This window comes from Erpetoichthys calabaricus, chromosome 5 (genome assembly GCF_900747795.2).
Source record: "Erpetoichthys calabaricus chromosome 5, fErpCal1.3, whole genome shotgun sequence".
Taxonomy (NCBI): Eukaryota; Metazoa; Chordata; class Cladistia; order Polypteriformes; family Polypteridae; genus Erpetoichthys; species Erpetoichthys calabaricus.
This window is the reverse complement of record NC_041398.2, coordinates 64,551,888-64,569,252: the sequence shown is the minus strand read 5'-3', so window position 1 is coordinate 64,569,252 and position 17,365 is coordinate 64,551,888. Positions and strand designations below refer to the sequence as shown.

Sequence of the window (17,365 nt, the reverse complement as noted above, 5' to 3'; positions counted from 1 at the left end):
TAATATAACAGAAAATGTTTGCTTACAACAAACAAGTTTTGATCATGCTAACTCTGTCCTTAGAGGAAACACTGATCGACATCAAAATGCTTTTTAACAACAACATATAGAGTATGCTTAAAAATGTAACAAAGACTGTGACACACAATCTAAAGAAATATTGCATACCTGAATCCAAGACTGAACTGAAGGCAAAAGCTTAGTCGTAATTAATCTATGCAAGTCTCGTATGGTAGCAACCACTGCTTCATTGTTTTCATTCTCATTAATGTTTAAACCTACATTTAAATATAAGAATCAGGAATATATGTAAACAACAGAAATAGGCAGGTACCATGAAAAATATTTATTTTAAATCTACAAACATTAACTCATATTACCACCACTGACAAATATTCAACCCTTGACTCTTTGAAAAACAAAAATTCTTACTTTTGAATATATAGGATCATTGTAGTACTTAACCAGTGTCAAGAGGCATCAAAAAATCAGCATGTGTACAAATGCGTGATCAAAATGTTTTCAGAGGGGTACTTTTTCACTGCTGATTATGTAACTGGACAAACAGTAGCTCTGCTGTACCAAAATATGTAAATTAAATGTGTATAGCATTTGTAGCTTATACTGTATCTTTACTATTTCAGAACTCATTCAACATACATGTTAAAAAAAGAAAAATAAAGTTTAGCACTATCTAAATTTTTAACACTACAGAACAATATGGCTTTGGAGATACATTTTTTCAAAGCCAGTGTGTAATAGGACAATTCGTCTTCATAGAACAAGTCAAAAGTTGGGCTGCAGAACTCTTTCATGGCAATATGCATTCTGAAATTGACCAAAGGTCTGACCTGGCCTTCAATACGGAAGACAGTAGAAAATGTTAATTTCCATGGACTAACTTGTAATGGAGAAATCAAAGAATCGTGGTGAATGAGACAGAAGACTAAGTTATTAGTTATGGGCCAGATGAATGTATTGTTCTTCTGGAACAGCTGAATATGAACAATCTGTACCATTTGGGTGTCGAGAGCGCAGACTCCTAAAAAAACTCCTAGTATCACTGCTTCAAATGTTCCAAGGAGAGGCCTGAGCTAATGAAGTTGAACAATGAGCAATTTAAGAAGTGTTTTTAATGGCTATTGAAAGAGATAGCACTAGAAACAGGACAATGGTTCACAGTCCAAACAGTAATCAAAACAATGAAAGCATGGTGATTTTGCATTTCCAAAGAAACACAAAGTTCAAACCATTGCCAGAAAGGAAGTATCCATAATTGCTTATGATGTTGAATGTATAGTGCCTCAGAAGACCCATATAACAGATCAATAATACACAGATTTGCTGTGGCACTCTGCTTAAGTCTATGAACAGTGAGGAAAGAGGTCTACTCCCTCTCTTCATGACAATGGCCCCACTGAGAGTGCAAAGGTTTAAAAGAATGCTCTGTAAAGACATGGATTTGGGTGAAAAGATGCAACATTCACCTGTTATCCAAACCTGGCCCCATGTGACCAAAACCTGACCTTCAACCAGAAGAGCTACATCCATGGGATGTGTAACGGCAATGATGATGATACGTCATGTCAGCTACAGAATGTTTTATTTTAGTAGCACAGAAAATTCCTGTTAATCAGAATCAGACTTATTGGCCAAGTATACACGGAATTTGACTAATTAATATTATAAGACCCACATTAGTGTACATGGAGAGTATCATGAAGATATGACAGAATGTGCATGAAATAATTGGACCTTTATTGTTTTGAAAAAATGCAATTTAAAAATGAAGTAATACTTTTAATAGCATGGTAAAATAATTTGGAGAATATTTTACATACTGTAACAGAAAAATGGTAATTTGGAGTAGAAGTAAATTACTACAAACAGAAACAATATGTACAAAAATTAGTTTATTGTATCTACACAAGCACCTGGTAAGCATTATAATAAGCCTATATATTAAAACAGGTGAACTCATACCCTAACACCATGTTGTAATAAGAGTTTTTGTTGGATGGTCATCATTTTCGAAATAAATGAAGAGTGATTGCATTAACAATAACTCCGCAAAGAAGACAAAAAAAACTATCTAAATTTAGCATGCGATATTTAACATTTTTCTATTAATTTTGTATGACAGTAAAATTTTTCCTGAATTGTACAGAAAACTAGTTGGAATACTAGAACAATGACTGATTTAAGCTATTGAGGACACTACCTCTGTTACCGTGTACTGATGCTTTAAATATAAGTTGTACTTTTTTTCAGCCCAGAAAATAAATATTCCAAAACTGGCCAAAGTATTCCATCTGGGATAGATTACTTTGTTTCATACACATACATATATACATGTATTTATTTCTACATGGTGTGACCAAAATGTATGCAAATATCCTTAAATTAAAATCTGCAATGTGCACTTCAATCACATCTGAATGGTTTAATTTGTAATTTTAAAATGTGGAGCGGAGGGGTACTGTATATCAAGAAGTGTGTCTTTGCCCCAAACATTATGGAGAGCATATACTGCATATACATTGTCCCAAACATTATGGAGGGCATATAATATACATACATACATACATACATATACACACACACACATACTTAAGATACCTACATAAATATTACATATATATTTTTTTTAACATGCTGCCAAAACTGCAAAATGTGCAACATCTAAGAACTGCAACAGTAAATAAAACAAATATTACCAAAGCATCAATCTCACCTGAGGATATGTCCAGATCAAGGCTGTATTTATAAGAAATAATGCCATTATTCCGGAGGAATGTTTCATTATCATGGCCAGAATTTTGCTCAATATCAGACTCATCATCACTGCTATCCTTAGTTTGCTGGTTGGCCATGTGCTTTACAGTGGACTCACTTACTTTCCTGTCTTCTGACAACATGGACATAGGTAGAAGATCCTTACTACAACATGGCACTTCATCATCAATATCAGGCGTGACCAATTGATTATTACTTATCAACTGAGTGGATGTAGACTTTTCAAAATGATTTTGTTTGTATGATGAGGGTATAAAATCATCGAAAGTAAAATCAGCAGGATCCGACAACAGAAGCTTAAAGCAATTATCAATTTCAGTCAGACATTCCTGAATCTCTGAGGCCATTTCTGTTAAAATAAAATTCATCTTTGTTATTTGCAAATTCACAAAACCTCTTCCAACTTAAAAATATTATAGCTGATTACAGATTTTTTTGCTGGAATTATTTCATACTACATTATATTTTAAAGGTTTTCCAAACTATTATACTAACAAAACTGATGTAAAACAAAATGTAAAAATACTTAATAAAGATGGATGGCTCAGAATATTCACTCTTGATTTAAGGTTTTTGCAAGTAACTTAATATAATCATTTTAAATATGTACTTACACTGTGATATCTTCTAAATAAAATGTAAATGTTAGTATATTATTTCAATATTTGGTGATCATAAAAACCAGTCCTGTCAGTGATTATTCACAGATGTGCAATAGTCATTTTTTGCTGTCTGCTCAACGGCAAAGCAAATTACCAATACAGTAGAACCTCTGGTCACGAATATTTCCAAACATGTACAAATAGGGTTACGATCAAAAAGTTTGCCAAAATTTTGCATCTGTTCACGACCACACGCTCTGGTGGCGAACAAAAACACTGGCGGACAGTTTCCCTACGCGCATTCGTACACGCCAATGATATCACATTCTCCGTTTCCCATTTTCTTTTGTTTGCGTATACAGGGCCTAAAAAAGCAGCTGATGTTGCAAAAGGAGTTACAATGTTAACCAAGCAAAGGCCTCAAGTGCTGGAAGAGGTGGAAAAACTGTTGCTAGTGTGGTTAAACGAGAAGCAACTTGCAGGGGATAGCTTAAGCGAGGTGATCATATGCGAGAAAGCCAGGAAGATTCATGCCGATTTGCTGAAAAAAAATCCTTCTTCAAGCGGCGAAGGTGAGGAATTTAAAGCCAGTAGAGGATAGTCTGAAAAGTTTCTCAAGAGAAGTGGCATTCAATTTTTTTCCCTGTGCTTAAAACTCATAAAAAAAGTGTTTACAGCGAGCGGTTCATAAGGGTCTAGCGCAAACTCTTACAGTGTTAGTGTTGTTCAAGGTTTTCACAGTGTTATTCAATGTTTTTACATTTAGTTTACTATTACACTGTATATTCTATGGTATATGGTATAATTATTTTTTTGATTAAAATATATATATTTACATACAGTTCATACGGTCAGGAACGGATTAATTGTATTTACATACAATCTTATGGGGAAATTACGTTTGGGTTGCGTCGAGAGTTTTGGAATGAATTACGGTTGTGACCACAGGTACCACTGTACTGGATTTAAAATGTAGGTGTTGCCAATCGACCCTTAGGGTAAGCTGTTCATATATCAAAGAGATTGTACAATGCACTATGTGGTAAAAACAATGATAGATGTGCATATAAAAAAAAGCAAACAAAATAGTAGAGAAATTAAAAACAAGATGAAAAAACCTACAACTTAACTTTATTATAAGCCAAATTATTAGGATGTCACTGCTCTATAGATGCTAGAAGGGTGAAGTCAGAATGCACTGGATTTAGGAAGCAGAAAAGCAGACTTTTTCTTTAATAAAGAAAAAATAAAATAAAAATCCAAGCTGGCTCATAAAAACAAATTTACAATCAGTTAATTTATCAATGGGTAAAAAGGAACGGAGTTTAAAATAGCAAAAATGTAAAGTAAAAATGGTTTATAAAATACACACCAACAGAGAAAACTGATATCTGCATACTTGAGTGATGATGATAAATCAGTGCAAATACCATGTGTACCTGTGCTGCATTTGGAGAACTACCTTTATGCACATGCTGGGAGAAAAAAAAAACAATACAGAATTTTGCATAAATTCTGAACGTGAACAGATATGACCAATGCTAATAATACATGAAAAGTTGGAGACAGAAGAATTCTTAGCTTATTCAAATAAACCAAAATGATTCTGGGAAGATAAAAAAAAAACCAGACAGACCTCCCATTTCTTTTTCAACTTTACAAACTTTATCCTTGTATATGTTTTCAAGCCTCTTCTGTTTTTCTTCTGCTTTCTTCCTTTCTGCCAGAGTCCTAGCTTCTACATCATTGAAATCAACCTAACAAGAACAGTGCACAGAATAAAAAAGAAAATACCTTTAGGAATTCCTAATGTGGCTTTTCATTAATGCAACTGTAAACAGCTCCAGTTTACAGCTAAAATTTGTCATTAGCAGAGATGCGTAGACATAAGCATGATCAGCCAATTATTTAAAGCAAGACCATAATACAAAATAAGATTGTAATTCTAACACCCCAAAATATAACAGCAGTTTTGCAAAATCACAAAAACTGTAGTCATTCCAGGACAGTTGCATTGTGTTGTCAGCTGGGGATGATCCTGTGCTAATTTGGTCTTATAATGTATTTACAGTAAAAAAAAAAACTAACTTTTGGGTTTTGCGCTGTTACAATGTGCAGACTAGCATCGGATCAAGAATAAAACTGAGTGCAGTTGCATTTTTTGTGCCAGTGAAGGGGAACAAAGTGGAGTACTAACTTAGACCACCTCGTGAATAGGTTAAATGGATTTAGTACGGTGGACAATGCTGAAAAATTAATTTGGCACACATTGGACAGACTGTCACAAACAACATGTAAAAGCACATGTCATTAAAAAAAAATATGGAAACCATATTTGGACTGAAGTATGGTGCAATACTGAATCAAATATATTTAACTCAATGTCACAGAAAAAGACAAGCAAAGCAAGAAATAGGAAAATGTGAATCAGTATACATTTAACTATTAATCTTAAAGATGCAGAGTTGATGTCCCCAATAAAAAAACTGTTTTGGAAATTGCGCATTGAAAAATTCTTCCATACTATATTCCTTTGGAGTGGCATGGAGGTTATTTTGCAAGTGTTTTCTATATCTGATATGAGATCTCACACAATACGCATAATATAGAAGTTGTGCTCTAAAGTGAAGTCTGCAGTATGACTAGATGTTCTTTATGAATACTGCCTGCCTCTGACTAGGTAATTTATATGCTTTGGTGACTGTTAGCTTCATTTGTTTTTTAGGAAAAGCTGGGTTAATAATGAATGACAAGTGTTAACTCTTCTATATTATCTATGTAATTGGAAAATGAATTATAAAGACAAGACTTAGATCCATACAGGCCCCAAGGTGTCACATTCATATATTTACACTTTACTATCATCAAATATAAAAACGAGTGCCAGGGGCTGGTCTCCCTGAGATTTAAGCTACTGGTCACTCATACATTAGATCAAGGGGTGACAATATAATGGACAAGAAACTGTGTACAGCTGTTGCATAGAAGCAAGGTAAAAATGGAAACAAAAATGCCAGCATTACTTTATTGTGACATGTGTCAAGGCCCCTGGATATGCACCCAGGTCACTACGATGGTAGATTCTCTCAGGAGTTGAAGAATTATGCTTTAGATACCATTTTCGTAATGTTTACTTTTCAATGCCATTCCTTTCTGCATAAGGATTGATTTCCTTTTCATACACTCGTAGTGAATAACATTTACATCGACAACAGTGACATTCATTTTAATCTAATGTAGATTAACGATTGCAATTATTATTTAAATATGTTTACATGAGGACATACTTTTTCCCTGTGCTCTGTCCCTTTAATTGAGAGGATATTGTAGTGGCATGTCATTAATTGAGAGGGGGCAAGACGTTAACTGCCAATGTGCCACTGTTAACAGGCAATCAGATGGCAAGCTGAGCACACTGAGGAGAAACAAGAAACAAAAACAATACTAACTGTGGATGAGTTAAACTTGGCACTGATCTTATTCTGCTGTTCATTGCAATAGCACTTAGACCGGAGGCTTGTCTCCTCTTAGTACGTAATCTCAGGTACACTGCAACTGACCCTCCATGTTTTGATTCTCAGGAGAGGAACTTTTTTTTTTTTTTTTTTAAAACAAACAAACTGATGTCCATATAATGTGCAAGGAACTTACACATTACATAAAATGTATATTATGTGGCATGAACCAAAAGAACACCACGCTACTTTGATGTCTTAAACTGCAAAACTTGTTGCATGCTAAGTATACTTTTTTTGTATTGCACTTTTGTCAGTTGTCTGAGGAGACACATAGATATGAATCTGACTAAACTATACACGATAACAAACTTTACTTTTAATCCAGCAGGCTTGTGCAATACTGTTGAGTTCATCACACCACATATTGGAAAAGAATGGCGCACATTAAATAAACTTGTAAGTTTAATTTTTTTTTTTATGGTTAACTTACACTCACCAACCACTTTACTGGGTATCCCTGTTCAACTGCTTGTTAACACAAATATCACATGGCAGCAACTCAGTGCATTTAGGCATGGAGACATTGTTAAGATGACCTGCAGAAGTTCAAACATCAGAATCAGGAAGAAAGGTGACTTTAAACATGGCATGGTTGTTGGTCTCAGACTGGCTGGTCTGAGTATTTCAGAAACTGCTGATCTACTGAGATTTTCATGCACAACCTTCTCTAGGATTTACAGAGAATGGTATCAGAAAAGGAAAATATCCAGGGAGCAGCAGTGTCCATGGTTCAGGCTGGTAGTGGTGTAATGATGTGGAAGTTATTTTCTTGGCACACTTTGGGCTCCTTAGTACCAACTGAGCATCATTTAAATGCCACAGCCTATGCGAGTATTGTTTCTGGCCATGTCCATCCCTTTATGACTGCAGTCTACCCATCTTCTGATAGCTACTTCCAGCAGGATAATGCGTGATTCACATCATGGATGTGTAGCCGACAAATCTGTTGAAACTGCATGATGCTATTGTGTCAATATGGACCAGAATCTCTGAGGAATGTTTCCAGCACCTTGTTGAATCTATTCCATGAAGAATTACAGAAGTTCTGAAGGCAAAAGAGGTTCCATCCCAGTACTAAGAATAAATAAAGTGGCCGGCGAGTGTATATCGCTACTGTAGAACCACTGCAAATTACAACATCTAGCAGTGCTATGTTGATAGAAATCCAACCAATTTAACTGCTGAAATAATGAAATTAAAAACTGCTTCCATAATGAAATAAGTGTAAGTACTCTTTTTTCTTTATAAATAATCCCTTTAAGAATCATATCATTATTATTGTTTACAAGATGTTATTAAAGATGAAAACTGGTCCATGATTATCTGTCAGGTGTTTAGACTTGACAGGAACAAAAGCGTGTATTTCAATAAAGATGCAAAGACTTCAGATATCCACCTTTAGGCTGCCTAAAATAAACTTCCTCAGGAGGCAAAACAGCAAATGTAAAATGAATCCACATTTAATTTTCTGTGAAAGTGGCTCAGATTTTTTTAATAAAGCAGTCTACAAACACACACCATGGCCAAACCCATTTCTTCTCCAAAAAGCCCAAGGGTGTCTTTTCCACCTTGTCAGAAAGATATGACCGGTTGAATGCATCTGTCTGCATTGCAGAATTCTTGAGATCTCTGTTGGCTTCAAAAGGTGGGGGTGCACTTTTAAGTAGTTTAAGTGTATAATAAGTGGATATTACTTTTTTAAAACAAAGTAACTTTAAAAGAAGGATTTATATAATGTATCTTTATTATATTTAATCTGAGATAGGAAATACTGATTGTTGGTGGCAGTGGAAGATCATATAATATGCAGAGTCAAATAACATGAACGTCATTTCACAAATGATCAAATAAAAATTGATAACCCATGGGACAAAGACTTTTTGACAATCAGTGGGTACTCATTTTAAACTTTGATGTCTAGGTATTAACGAAACTAAACCTACAGACATTCTCCTTGCTTACACATCTATACAAATTTGCATACTGTGCTCTTTATCATTTTTATCAACATTAAAAAAAAAAAAAAAAAAAAAAAAAAGCTTAAAGTTTTACTGTGCTAAAACACCCATAATGACAAGTACTAAGCCATACACATTTGAAAATTCAGAAAAAAATAAATACAAATTGCCACACAGCCTAGCTGCTGAGGTGATGAGAGAAAGAAGTATAGGACACTGAAAGTGATAATTTTGTGGCAAAGTTTATACAAGTGATAAAGTTAAAATGGACAGTGCAAAAAAAAAAAAAAAAAATGTAAATAAGGAATGTGTCCAGAGGACAACAGCAGCATACAAAATGTTACCTTCTTTTTAGGAATATAATTATGCAATAAAAACAACTTTAAAAGAACAAACATATACTTCACATTTGAAAGTTTTACTTTTTCTTATATATACACTAATTCTGCAGCAGACAAAAATGAGTTTAATATTCCCTTATAGTGAAGAAGACAAACCTGCAGGCTTCCATTACAATATATGCAAAGGGGTAACATTGCACGAGTGAATTTAGAACATTGGTTGAAAATTGATACAAATATAGATCTTTAGGCATTCCTGAGCATACTAGCTTGAAAGTGTAGTAAGTGTTTGATTGGGAAAAGAATGAAGTGAGGAAAAACTAGATTTTAAACAATTAAGTTTTGGAATATAAAAATAGTAATCGTTCCTTACCTTTTTAACATGCCTCAGAAAATTGTACCCTACAGCAAGCTTCTTGTAGGCTTCTCCATACTTGCTCTGCCATTCTTGTACTGACTTTATGGCCATTATCTTCAGTTTCTGAGCAGCTTCCTTAGGTGGAGGGAGAGGCTGTTCAGCAGGGTCTGTCTCAACCGTTAGTTCCAGGAATTCTTGAAAATTGGAGACAAGAAGAGAACGAAAATGGTGTGATCTAGCAAAAAGTTCATCTGCTATTTGAAATGCAGACAAGCGAATCTCTGCATGGTCTTCATTTAACTGGGTCATGATTAAGTGGTAGATATGATCAATATATTCATTAGAAGATCTGTAAAATAGAACAGAAAAATGTTTTCTTGATTTACAACAGTTAACTGAATCAAAAATACAATTCCAGACAAGCAGCTTAATTCAAATAAACATTAGGCATTATACTGTATGTGCAAATTAGATCCCTCAACAAATCAGTCCAGTGACCCTATTATCAAAGTCCTTTTTTTTTTTTTTTTTTTTTTTTTTTTAATTGATTTTTAAAAGTTTGTCCTGTTTCACTAATATTTTATGGAGTCGTGGGGGACAGCTAGTATTTAAAAAACAGCACATACAGTACAGGATTGAGCTGTTAGCAGAAGGTTGATCAAGCATATGGACCCCACATAGAAGTGGGAAAAGATGAAGAGGAAGTAGACAAAGCTCTAGCTGTGAATGGACATGTATATTACAAATACAAGGGATGTTCTACCATCCTACTTAATCACATTAATTAAAAGTGATCAGCTAGCTTTGCTAGCAGTGATACACTGGAATCCAAAAACAGTTTTGTAAAGACAAACGTACAGTATGCTTACAGATCATTTTGAGATGAGAAAAATATTCCGTTTTTTAAATGATAAAAATACTGTTTGTGAAATACAGAAATTAGTGTGAATTATAAAAAGGAAAGAGCAACTCCAGAAACAGCTACATTCACTGAGTAGGTAATTTTAAGTAAGAATGTGTAAGTTAGTAGTAGTCCTATGTACAGTGCATCCGGAAAGTATTCACAGCGCATCACTTTTTCCACATTTTATGTTACAGCCTTATTCTAAAATGGATTAAATTCATTTTTTTCCTCAGAATTCTACACATAACACCCCATAATGACAACGTGAAAAAAGTTTACTTGAGGTTTTTGCAAATTTATTAAAAATAAAAAACTGAGAAATCACATGTACATGTATTCACAGCCTTTGCTCAATACTTTGTCGATGCACCTTTGGCAAGATTTTTAGTTGTATCAACTATATTTTGAAACTCCTTGAACATGGAAGGCTCTTTCAAACCATGACAAAAAAAAATTACTCTTCGTAATATTTTTAATTTTTTAATGATGTTTCTCCTTTTTATTTTTTTTTTTTTAAGAGTATGATTTTTCTTTGAAGGCCTCTGCAATCCTGGAATATTCAAGCTATATAAACCTTATGTAAATCTAAAATTTCTAAGATATAAAACCAGTACACTGATATATGTATACTATTTTTCTAACTCAGTTCAGCTCACTTTAATATTAACAGAACATTGGTCAAGGGACATAAATAGATACATATCACTGGTCAACAAGCATTTTGCTACTGGGATTCTTTCATTTGTACTTTAACAAATTTCACTTGCTGACTCCAAATCGGAAAACTGTTTTCGTCCAGCACGTCCCATTTTTTAGTTATGATGTTCCAGGTCTTGGACAACTAGGGTGACTGGACGGTAAAGGCAATGCATTTCAGCATTTAAGAAATAAGTCTGGTCTCGAGAAAAGTGAAGCCAAAATTAAGGAAGGTGTTTTTGTTGGCCCTGAAATCCGTGAACTGATGCTTGATGATGAGTTCAAAAGGAAACTGAAGCCAACTGAATCAGCACCCTCATTTGTGCAGGTTGTCTAGAATTTTCTTCATAGTCACAAAGCAGAGAATAATGCTGAGCTTGTGGAGAATATGCTGAAAGTATATTAGCTTACGGGAGCCAGAATGTCACTGAAGACACATTTTTTACATTCTCATCTCGACTTTTTACCACCAAATCTAAGCGATGTCAGAGAGGAGCATGGGGAAAAATTTCATCAAGATATAAAAGTGATGGAAAACTGATATTGGGGAAAATTCACTCCGAGCATGATGGGTGACTACTGTTGGTTTTTGCAAAGAGAGACGAATGTGCAGTACAAGCGCAAAAGCGAGTGCCTCCAACATTTTTGGGCACGCTGACCTCACTTTTATATTGAGGTAAATTGACATAAATATGCTTTAACATGTCTCTGGTATTGTCTTCTGGTTGGTTTTCAGAATAAACACATCAAAACAATTTTGGTGGGACATAGTCCAAACTCCAGATATCGTGTTGATATATTATATTGATATTCAAAAACAAACATCAAAGTGTCAAAACATCAATGATGTTTATTTCAAAAACCTGACGTGCTAGCTTAAGTCCGATTTCATATATGAAATCAGTGTAAAAAACTTAAAAAAAATAAAAAAATAAAATAAAAAGCTGCTCTGAAGTTCCCAGTAGCAAACAAAAAATATTTTTTGTAGACCAGTGTAATCTCTCTTTTATTCCCATAACAGTTCTATATTACAATACACTAACATTACGGTATCACTACTGTTGATACTTATTAGTTACCATAATACAACAGAGAATCTGCATGTATTTAATACAATGAACTGCAGCTAAATAATGGTGACATGAAGAAACCAAAAAAGTAATCAAAAAACCATACTTGCATATTTGTTTCAGCTGCTTCATTTTAGCAGAATCAAGTTGGGGTTGTCCTGAGGTGGTCAGCTCCTCTACTAGAGCGGAAAGTGTCTCCCGCTTTTGATTGTCCATCTGACATTAAAAAGGCAAAAGTAATTAAATTTCTTTTTTAACTTGACAATTACAGCATGTTATCTATTAGTTTTGCAACATTTTTATTCACTTCTGTGAGCATGGTAGTTTATAAAAAAAATGTATAAAAACAACAATGCAAGGATGGAGGAATTTAAATGTCTTAATACAAAAACTGCTAAAATTACAAAAACCATAACAAAAACTAAGTTTACAAATTAAAGTTGTAACAGTCTGCAGATGTCAAATTTGGGTGTGCTGCATGGATGGACAAAGCAGCCTTGCAGGCAAAAGTGAATTAGAACACTTTTGGTCTTTTACCTCACTTTGTCCCATCTATAATTAATTAGTACATCAACCTTCTGCAAATGGTGTTCTCTAGCTTACACAGGTTAACAGTTAAACATTTTTCCCAGTGTTCCATTGTGGGGTGAGAGGGACTCACCAAGTACATTATAGATTGGCCTTCTCTCATACAGACTAAGCTTAATTAACACACACACAAACAAACAAAGTGCAATCATGCTCACACTGCCTATCACTCTTTAGTATTCAACTTGGGGACTCACTAGCAGATCAGAGGTGCCTCGGGTGACTCCTAGATACTGAAGGTTGGTATGTGTTAAAGCTATGTCACATACTATGCAACATTTGAAGCGATTTTCAGTCAGAAACAGTTGGCTGCATGCTCATGTGAAGGTGATCACGTAATCTGACATGCCCAGTGACTCATTCCAACTGGGCTGCAACTCTACCATAAAAAACAAACAGAGCACTACTGTGCTGGAAGATCAAAACTCAATAGGTAGATGTGACATGCACAGCGATTTTCAGTCTTTTAAATTAACATGGTCCAGCTAGATGATCAGGAACTATAGTCATCAAATCTAACATATCCCACGACAAGAAGTTATGTGACATTGGCTTTAGTTATTGCCACTGACCAATGGCACATTACTCTTTACTGTGCTGTTCAATACTGAAGGCATCCCTCCTTGGCCACTAACACTGTGGGGAAAAAAGTGTCTATTTCCCCACGCCAGGTGCCCTTCATTTACCTCAATCAGACAAGAAATGCTAAGTATAGAAATTTAAAACAAAGTAATATTTAGTAAAATAGAATAACAACAGTAAAAAAAATAAACTAAATAAATAATAGAAAAATATAATTCAGTGTCAATGCCTGGATATCAAACCCTAATAAAATCCACCCTTTTTCTCAGAGTAAACAATACTTTCCATAAGGATATGAAAACTGGAGAATACCACCAAAGGAAACATCTGTGCCAGAAAGTGAGAGAAGATGATAAAGGGAACTTGTCTTTACTAAGAGTTCAGGATGATACGATAAACACTGCCTCTCAAATTCAGCTGGATGGAGTCTCTGTCTTACCTTTGGGCAGTCCATCCTTTATGTCAAAAGTACTATGTGGGGTTCTGGACCCTGTGATGTTACACAAAAACCAATTGGCTAACTACTTTGATGATAGACCGCTTGTCCAAAAAGCTTTAATCCTAAAACTATGTACAAGCACCTTATTGTGTCGATCGTTTACCTATACTGTGTCCAATTTTTTTTTTTTTGTTCTTTATTTCGCCTTATACAATTTCTTGTATTAGGAATTTGGTAGTTTTCGCATACCCCTTGGGGTCAGAGCGCAGGGTCAGCCATTGTACAGCGCCCCTGGAGCAATTACAGGTTAAGGGTCTTGCTCAAGGGCCCAGCAGAGCAGTGGCCTTTTTGGCAGTGACGGGGATTCGAACCGGCAACCTTCGGGATACCAGCGCAGATCCTTAGCCTCAGAGCCACCACTCCGCCCGAATTTCCTTGGGATCCATACATTCCACAAGGCATTTGAGCCATTAATTTATTGGTCATTCTAACCTAGGATTATAATGCAAGTTATACATGTGGATAACTAATAGAAAATGTGTATAGATTTAGACAAATACACAAAAGTATAAACCAAACATAAAACAAATTAGTGCATACCTCCAGAAAAGCAGTGTAGTGCAAGCAGAAGAAACACATTCATATAGGAAAGAGCTTGTGAATTGAGGTCAAGGCTCTTGACACACAAATGTGCAAGGTGGGACAGGCTGATTACTAGTTGCAAATTTGAAAAGGTGTTCAGGAATAAATCCTGGGTGGGAAGTAACTCCATTACAGAGTACACTTAGCATGCTGCATATTCAACACATATAGGAACACCTTACCAAAGGCCACTTTGAGGAGAGAAATTAAATGGAAATGCTAATTTGACTACCAAAAAAAATACACATTTGCTGGCATTTGGAAGCTGTGATGCCAGTAGCATAATTAAGCAAGCAGTTCAATTAAAACTGCCTATGGGGATCTTACTTGAAGTATGGTTAGGTTTAAATCTCATATGTATGCCTTGACTTGCCCATTTGAACGCAACACGTAGAGTGCAGACTAAATAAAGGAGGTTGGGAGCCTGTCTATGAACCACCCGGATTGAGATTTGAGTACAGTGGTGCAACGGGTGACACCTCAACACCACATTGAGAGGTGTGAGGATTTTTTTTTTTATATTTAGCATTGGCTGGAGTGACAATCCTGCCAACAACACCCAAATTTTCCCTGCAAGTTGAAGGACCTCCTTGCTGGCCTGAATGCAGTTTAGGGTTTACCGTCATACCCAAGACTGAACGCGTGCAAGGTTAAGGGCCTTGTTCAAGCTGTGTATTCTCTTCTGGCGTTTACGGGATTCGAACCGGCAATGGCGCAGATCCCTAGCCTCAGAGCCACCGTTCAGAAGAGAGACGTTTTAATTACCGGTAGAAAGCAAATTTAACTCGACACTGCAGACCACCAGGATGAAACTCAAACATGCTGAAAGCTGGATTTTCAGTTCATCTGAGTAACAGGCTCCTCCAATAAGTTTACTTGATTGATTTGGAAAATCCAAACAATTAAATATGAGCACAGATTGAGAACACAATCACAGATGGCATAAGTTCATTGAATCCTTGTTTAAATGTATCAAGTAGAAGCAAAATTAATAAGGCGGCTGGGTAGTGCGATGATTTTATTGCATTATAATGTCAACCCCGTTATCGCTCTCAATTTCAAGAGCAATAGCATTCCAAAATCGTTCAAGTTCGAGGCGCATCTACTATACAAACAGTATATAAAATAAAATACATGCTTTCTCTCGCCGATTTAAATATACAGATAAAAACGCGTCAACGCGATACAAACAAGACACCCATATCATCTGACCCCATTTCACATTATTCCGACTAGTGTAGCTGCTGGAAGTCAAAACTTACGGAATGGCTGGGTCCAGACACTTGCAGCGTTTACTGTATTGGACATCACTTGCTGACGGACTGCTGCCAACTACTCGATTGGAAACTAACTCGGAATTACCCCGTCTATTCCACAATTTATGGGGAGTACAGTCCAGGTACTGCGCATCTCGCAGTACGGGTACTTTAAATACGAGCGTCGCAATTCCCAGGCGGTCCGGCAACAAGAGTTGAGCTCGAATGCGATCTCCGGCTGAATGAAGGAGTCAAAACACCGTCGTCTAGACTGAGCTGAAGCTGGATGAAGGAATGAGGGATTGTGCGCATCGGAGTGGCGGAGCAGTCAGGATCACTGAGAATTCAACTACTGTACGCGAAGAGCTGGCCCACACATCAGCAGGTGCAAGTTGCAGTACGGCCCGTGTTTGTTACGAGTGCGCGTGAGAAGGGAGGCAAAGCGAAGTAATGTCCTAATGTTTTCGGTGCTTGTTTGTTCTTTTCGAGGTGTTATTTGGGCTCCTAACCGTGGATCCGTTTGCCTCTGTAATTAGGTAAATCAATAAGTATGCCAGTTTGTGTGTCACTGTCTCTCCTGTCTAAAGTGCTTTTTACCGTATGTACATCTCTATCAAATTCATTGACTCGAGCTGACTTGCCCGGACATATAGTGAGTGGCACATTGGTGACCCAATCACATGTATTAACCCCGCCTCCTCAGCCGAATGCCACCAATTACTAAACACGACAACATTGGACACAAAGGTTGCATATTTTCCCAATACGACAGATTCGTTTTCCCTTTCTTTACATTTTATTAAACTGTATGAAATGTAAACTAAAAGAAATACATTGCTTTTTATATTAAGAATGCAAACATTTACTTGATGTTCACGGAATTTCAGTTTACAATACAAGAAAACCGTACATATCTTTACCTGGCAAGCAGGAAGACGTCCAAACTAACGCACAAAATGAAATCCGTAATCCCTCGTGCAGTGTTGTTTTCATCCACCCGTCATTTTCAGAATAGATTCGAATGCTGTCTCAGAATTTTTACAAACCTGAAAAAGAAGACGCCTGTAAACAAGCCAGGCGCGCTGTAATTGGCGTCACGATGCAAGCGACGCTCGCCTTTGTGGCTCGACTTGACGCAGCTCGCTCATAGAAAAGGGAGGTTCGTGGAGGAGCGCCATCTGCTGGAGACTTTGTGCTAGCACGTTACTGGTTGGTTTTTTGTGTGTGTGTGTGTGTGGAAAGCAGAAATGCAATGCAAATGCACTTATCCCACTATAGGATTTAATTGGTGCTAATCTATCGCAGGACACAGTCATTCGCATTTAATATTTTTAAGATGAATTGCCATCTTTCTGTTTTTGACCCTTTTTTTACTCTGTCACTCCGGCCTAAGCACAGAGCAGGAGCCAACCCTGGACCAGGGGATGTTGTTGAAAAAAATTGACATTTAAAAAAAATTTAAATCCTCTCCGTCTTACTTAGAGAATGTCTGCACAATGTGTCATACGATTTATTTTTTATTTCTATTTTTACATTTTAAAAAAAAAATTGACATTTAAAAAAAATTAAAATCCTCTCCGTCTTACTTAGAGAATGTCTGCACAATGTGTCATAC

General features: G+C 36.0%; 1 protein-coding gene across 4 annotated transcripts in view; it reads right to left on the bottom strand.

Annotated features, from left to right (window-relative positions):
* The window catches only part of uvssa (UV-stimulated scaffold protein A), a 126,452-nt gene extending 109,556 nt beyond the window's left edge, over nucleotides 1–16,896 (bottom strand). Inside the window, exons 1-6 of one of the 4 annotated variants that reach the window (XM_028801593.2) lie at nucleotides 16,671–16,896; nucleotides 12,350–12,459; nucleotides 9,589–9,922; nucleotides 5,035–5,155; nucleotides 2,735–3,145; nucleotides 169–278 (exon numbers count right to left, since the gene is read on the bottom strand). In XM_028801593.2, coding sequence (XP_028657426.2) covers nucleotides 169–278; nucleotides 2,735–3,145; nucleotides 5,035–5,155; nucleotides 9,589–9,922; nucleotides 12,350–12,459 — 1,086 coding nt within the window. In that variant the 5' untranslated portion in view covers nucleotides 16,671–16,896. Of the gene's footprint in view, nucleotides 1–168; nucleotides 279–2,734; nucleotides 3,146–5,034; nucleotides 5,156–9,588; nucleotides 9,923–12,349; nucleotides 12,460–14,452; nucleotides 14,671–15,756; nucleotides 16,071–16,670 lie in introns of those variants that run through there. The other 3 variants (XM_028801594.2, XM_028801592.2, XM_028801596.2) reach the window with 3 other exon arrangements.
* Between the last annotated feature and the right edge of the window lie 469 nt (nucleotides 16,897–17,365).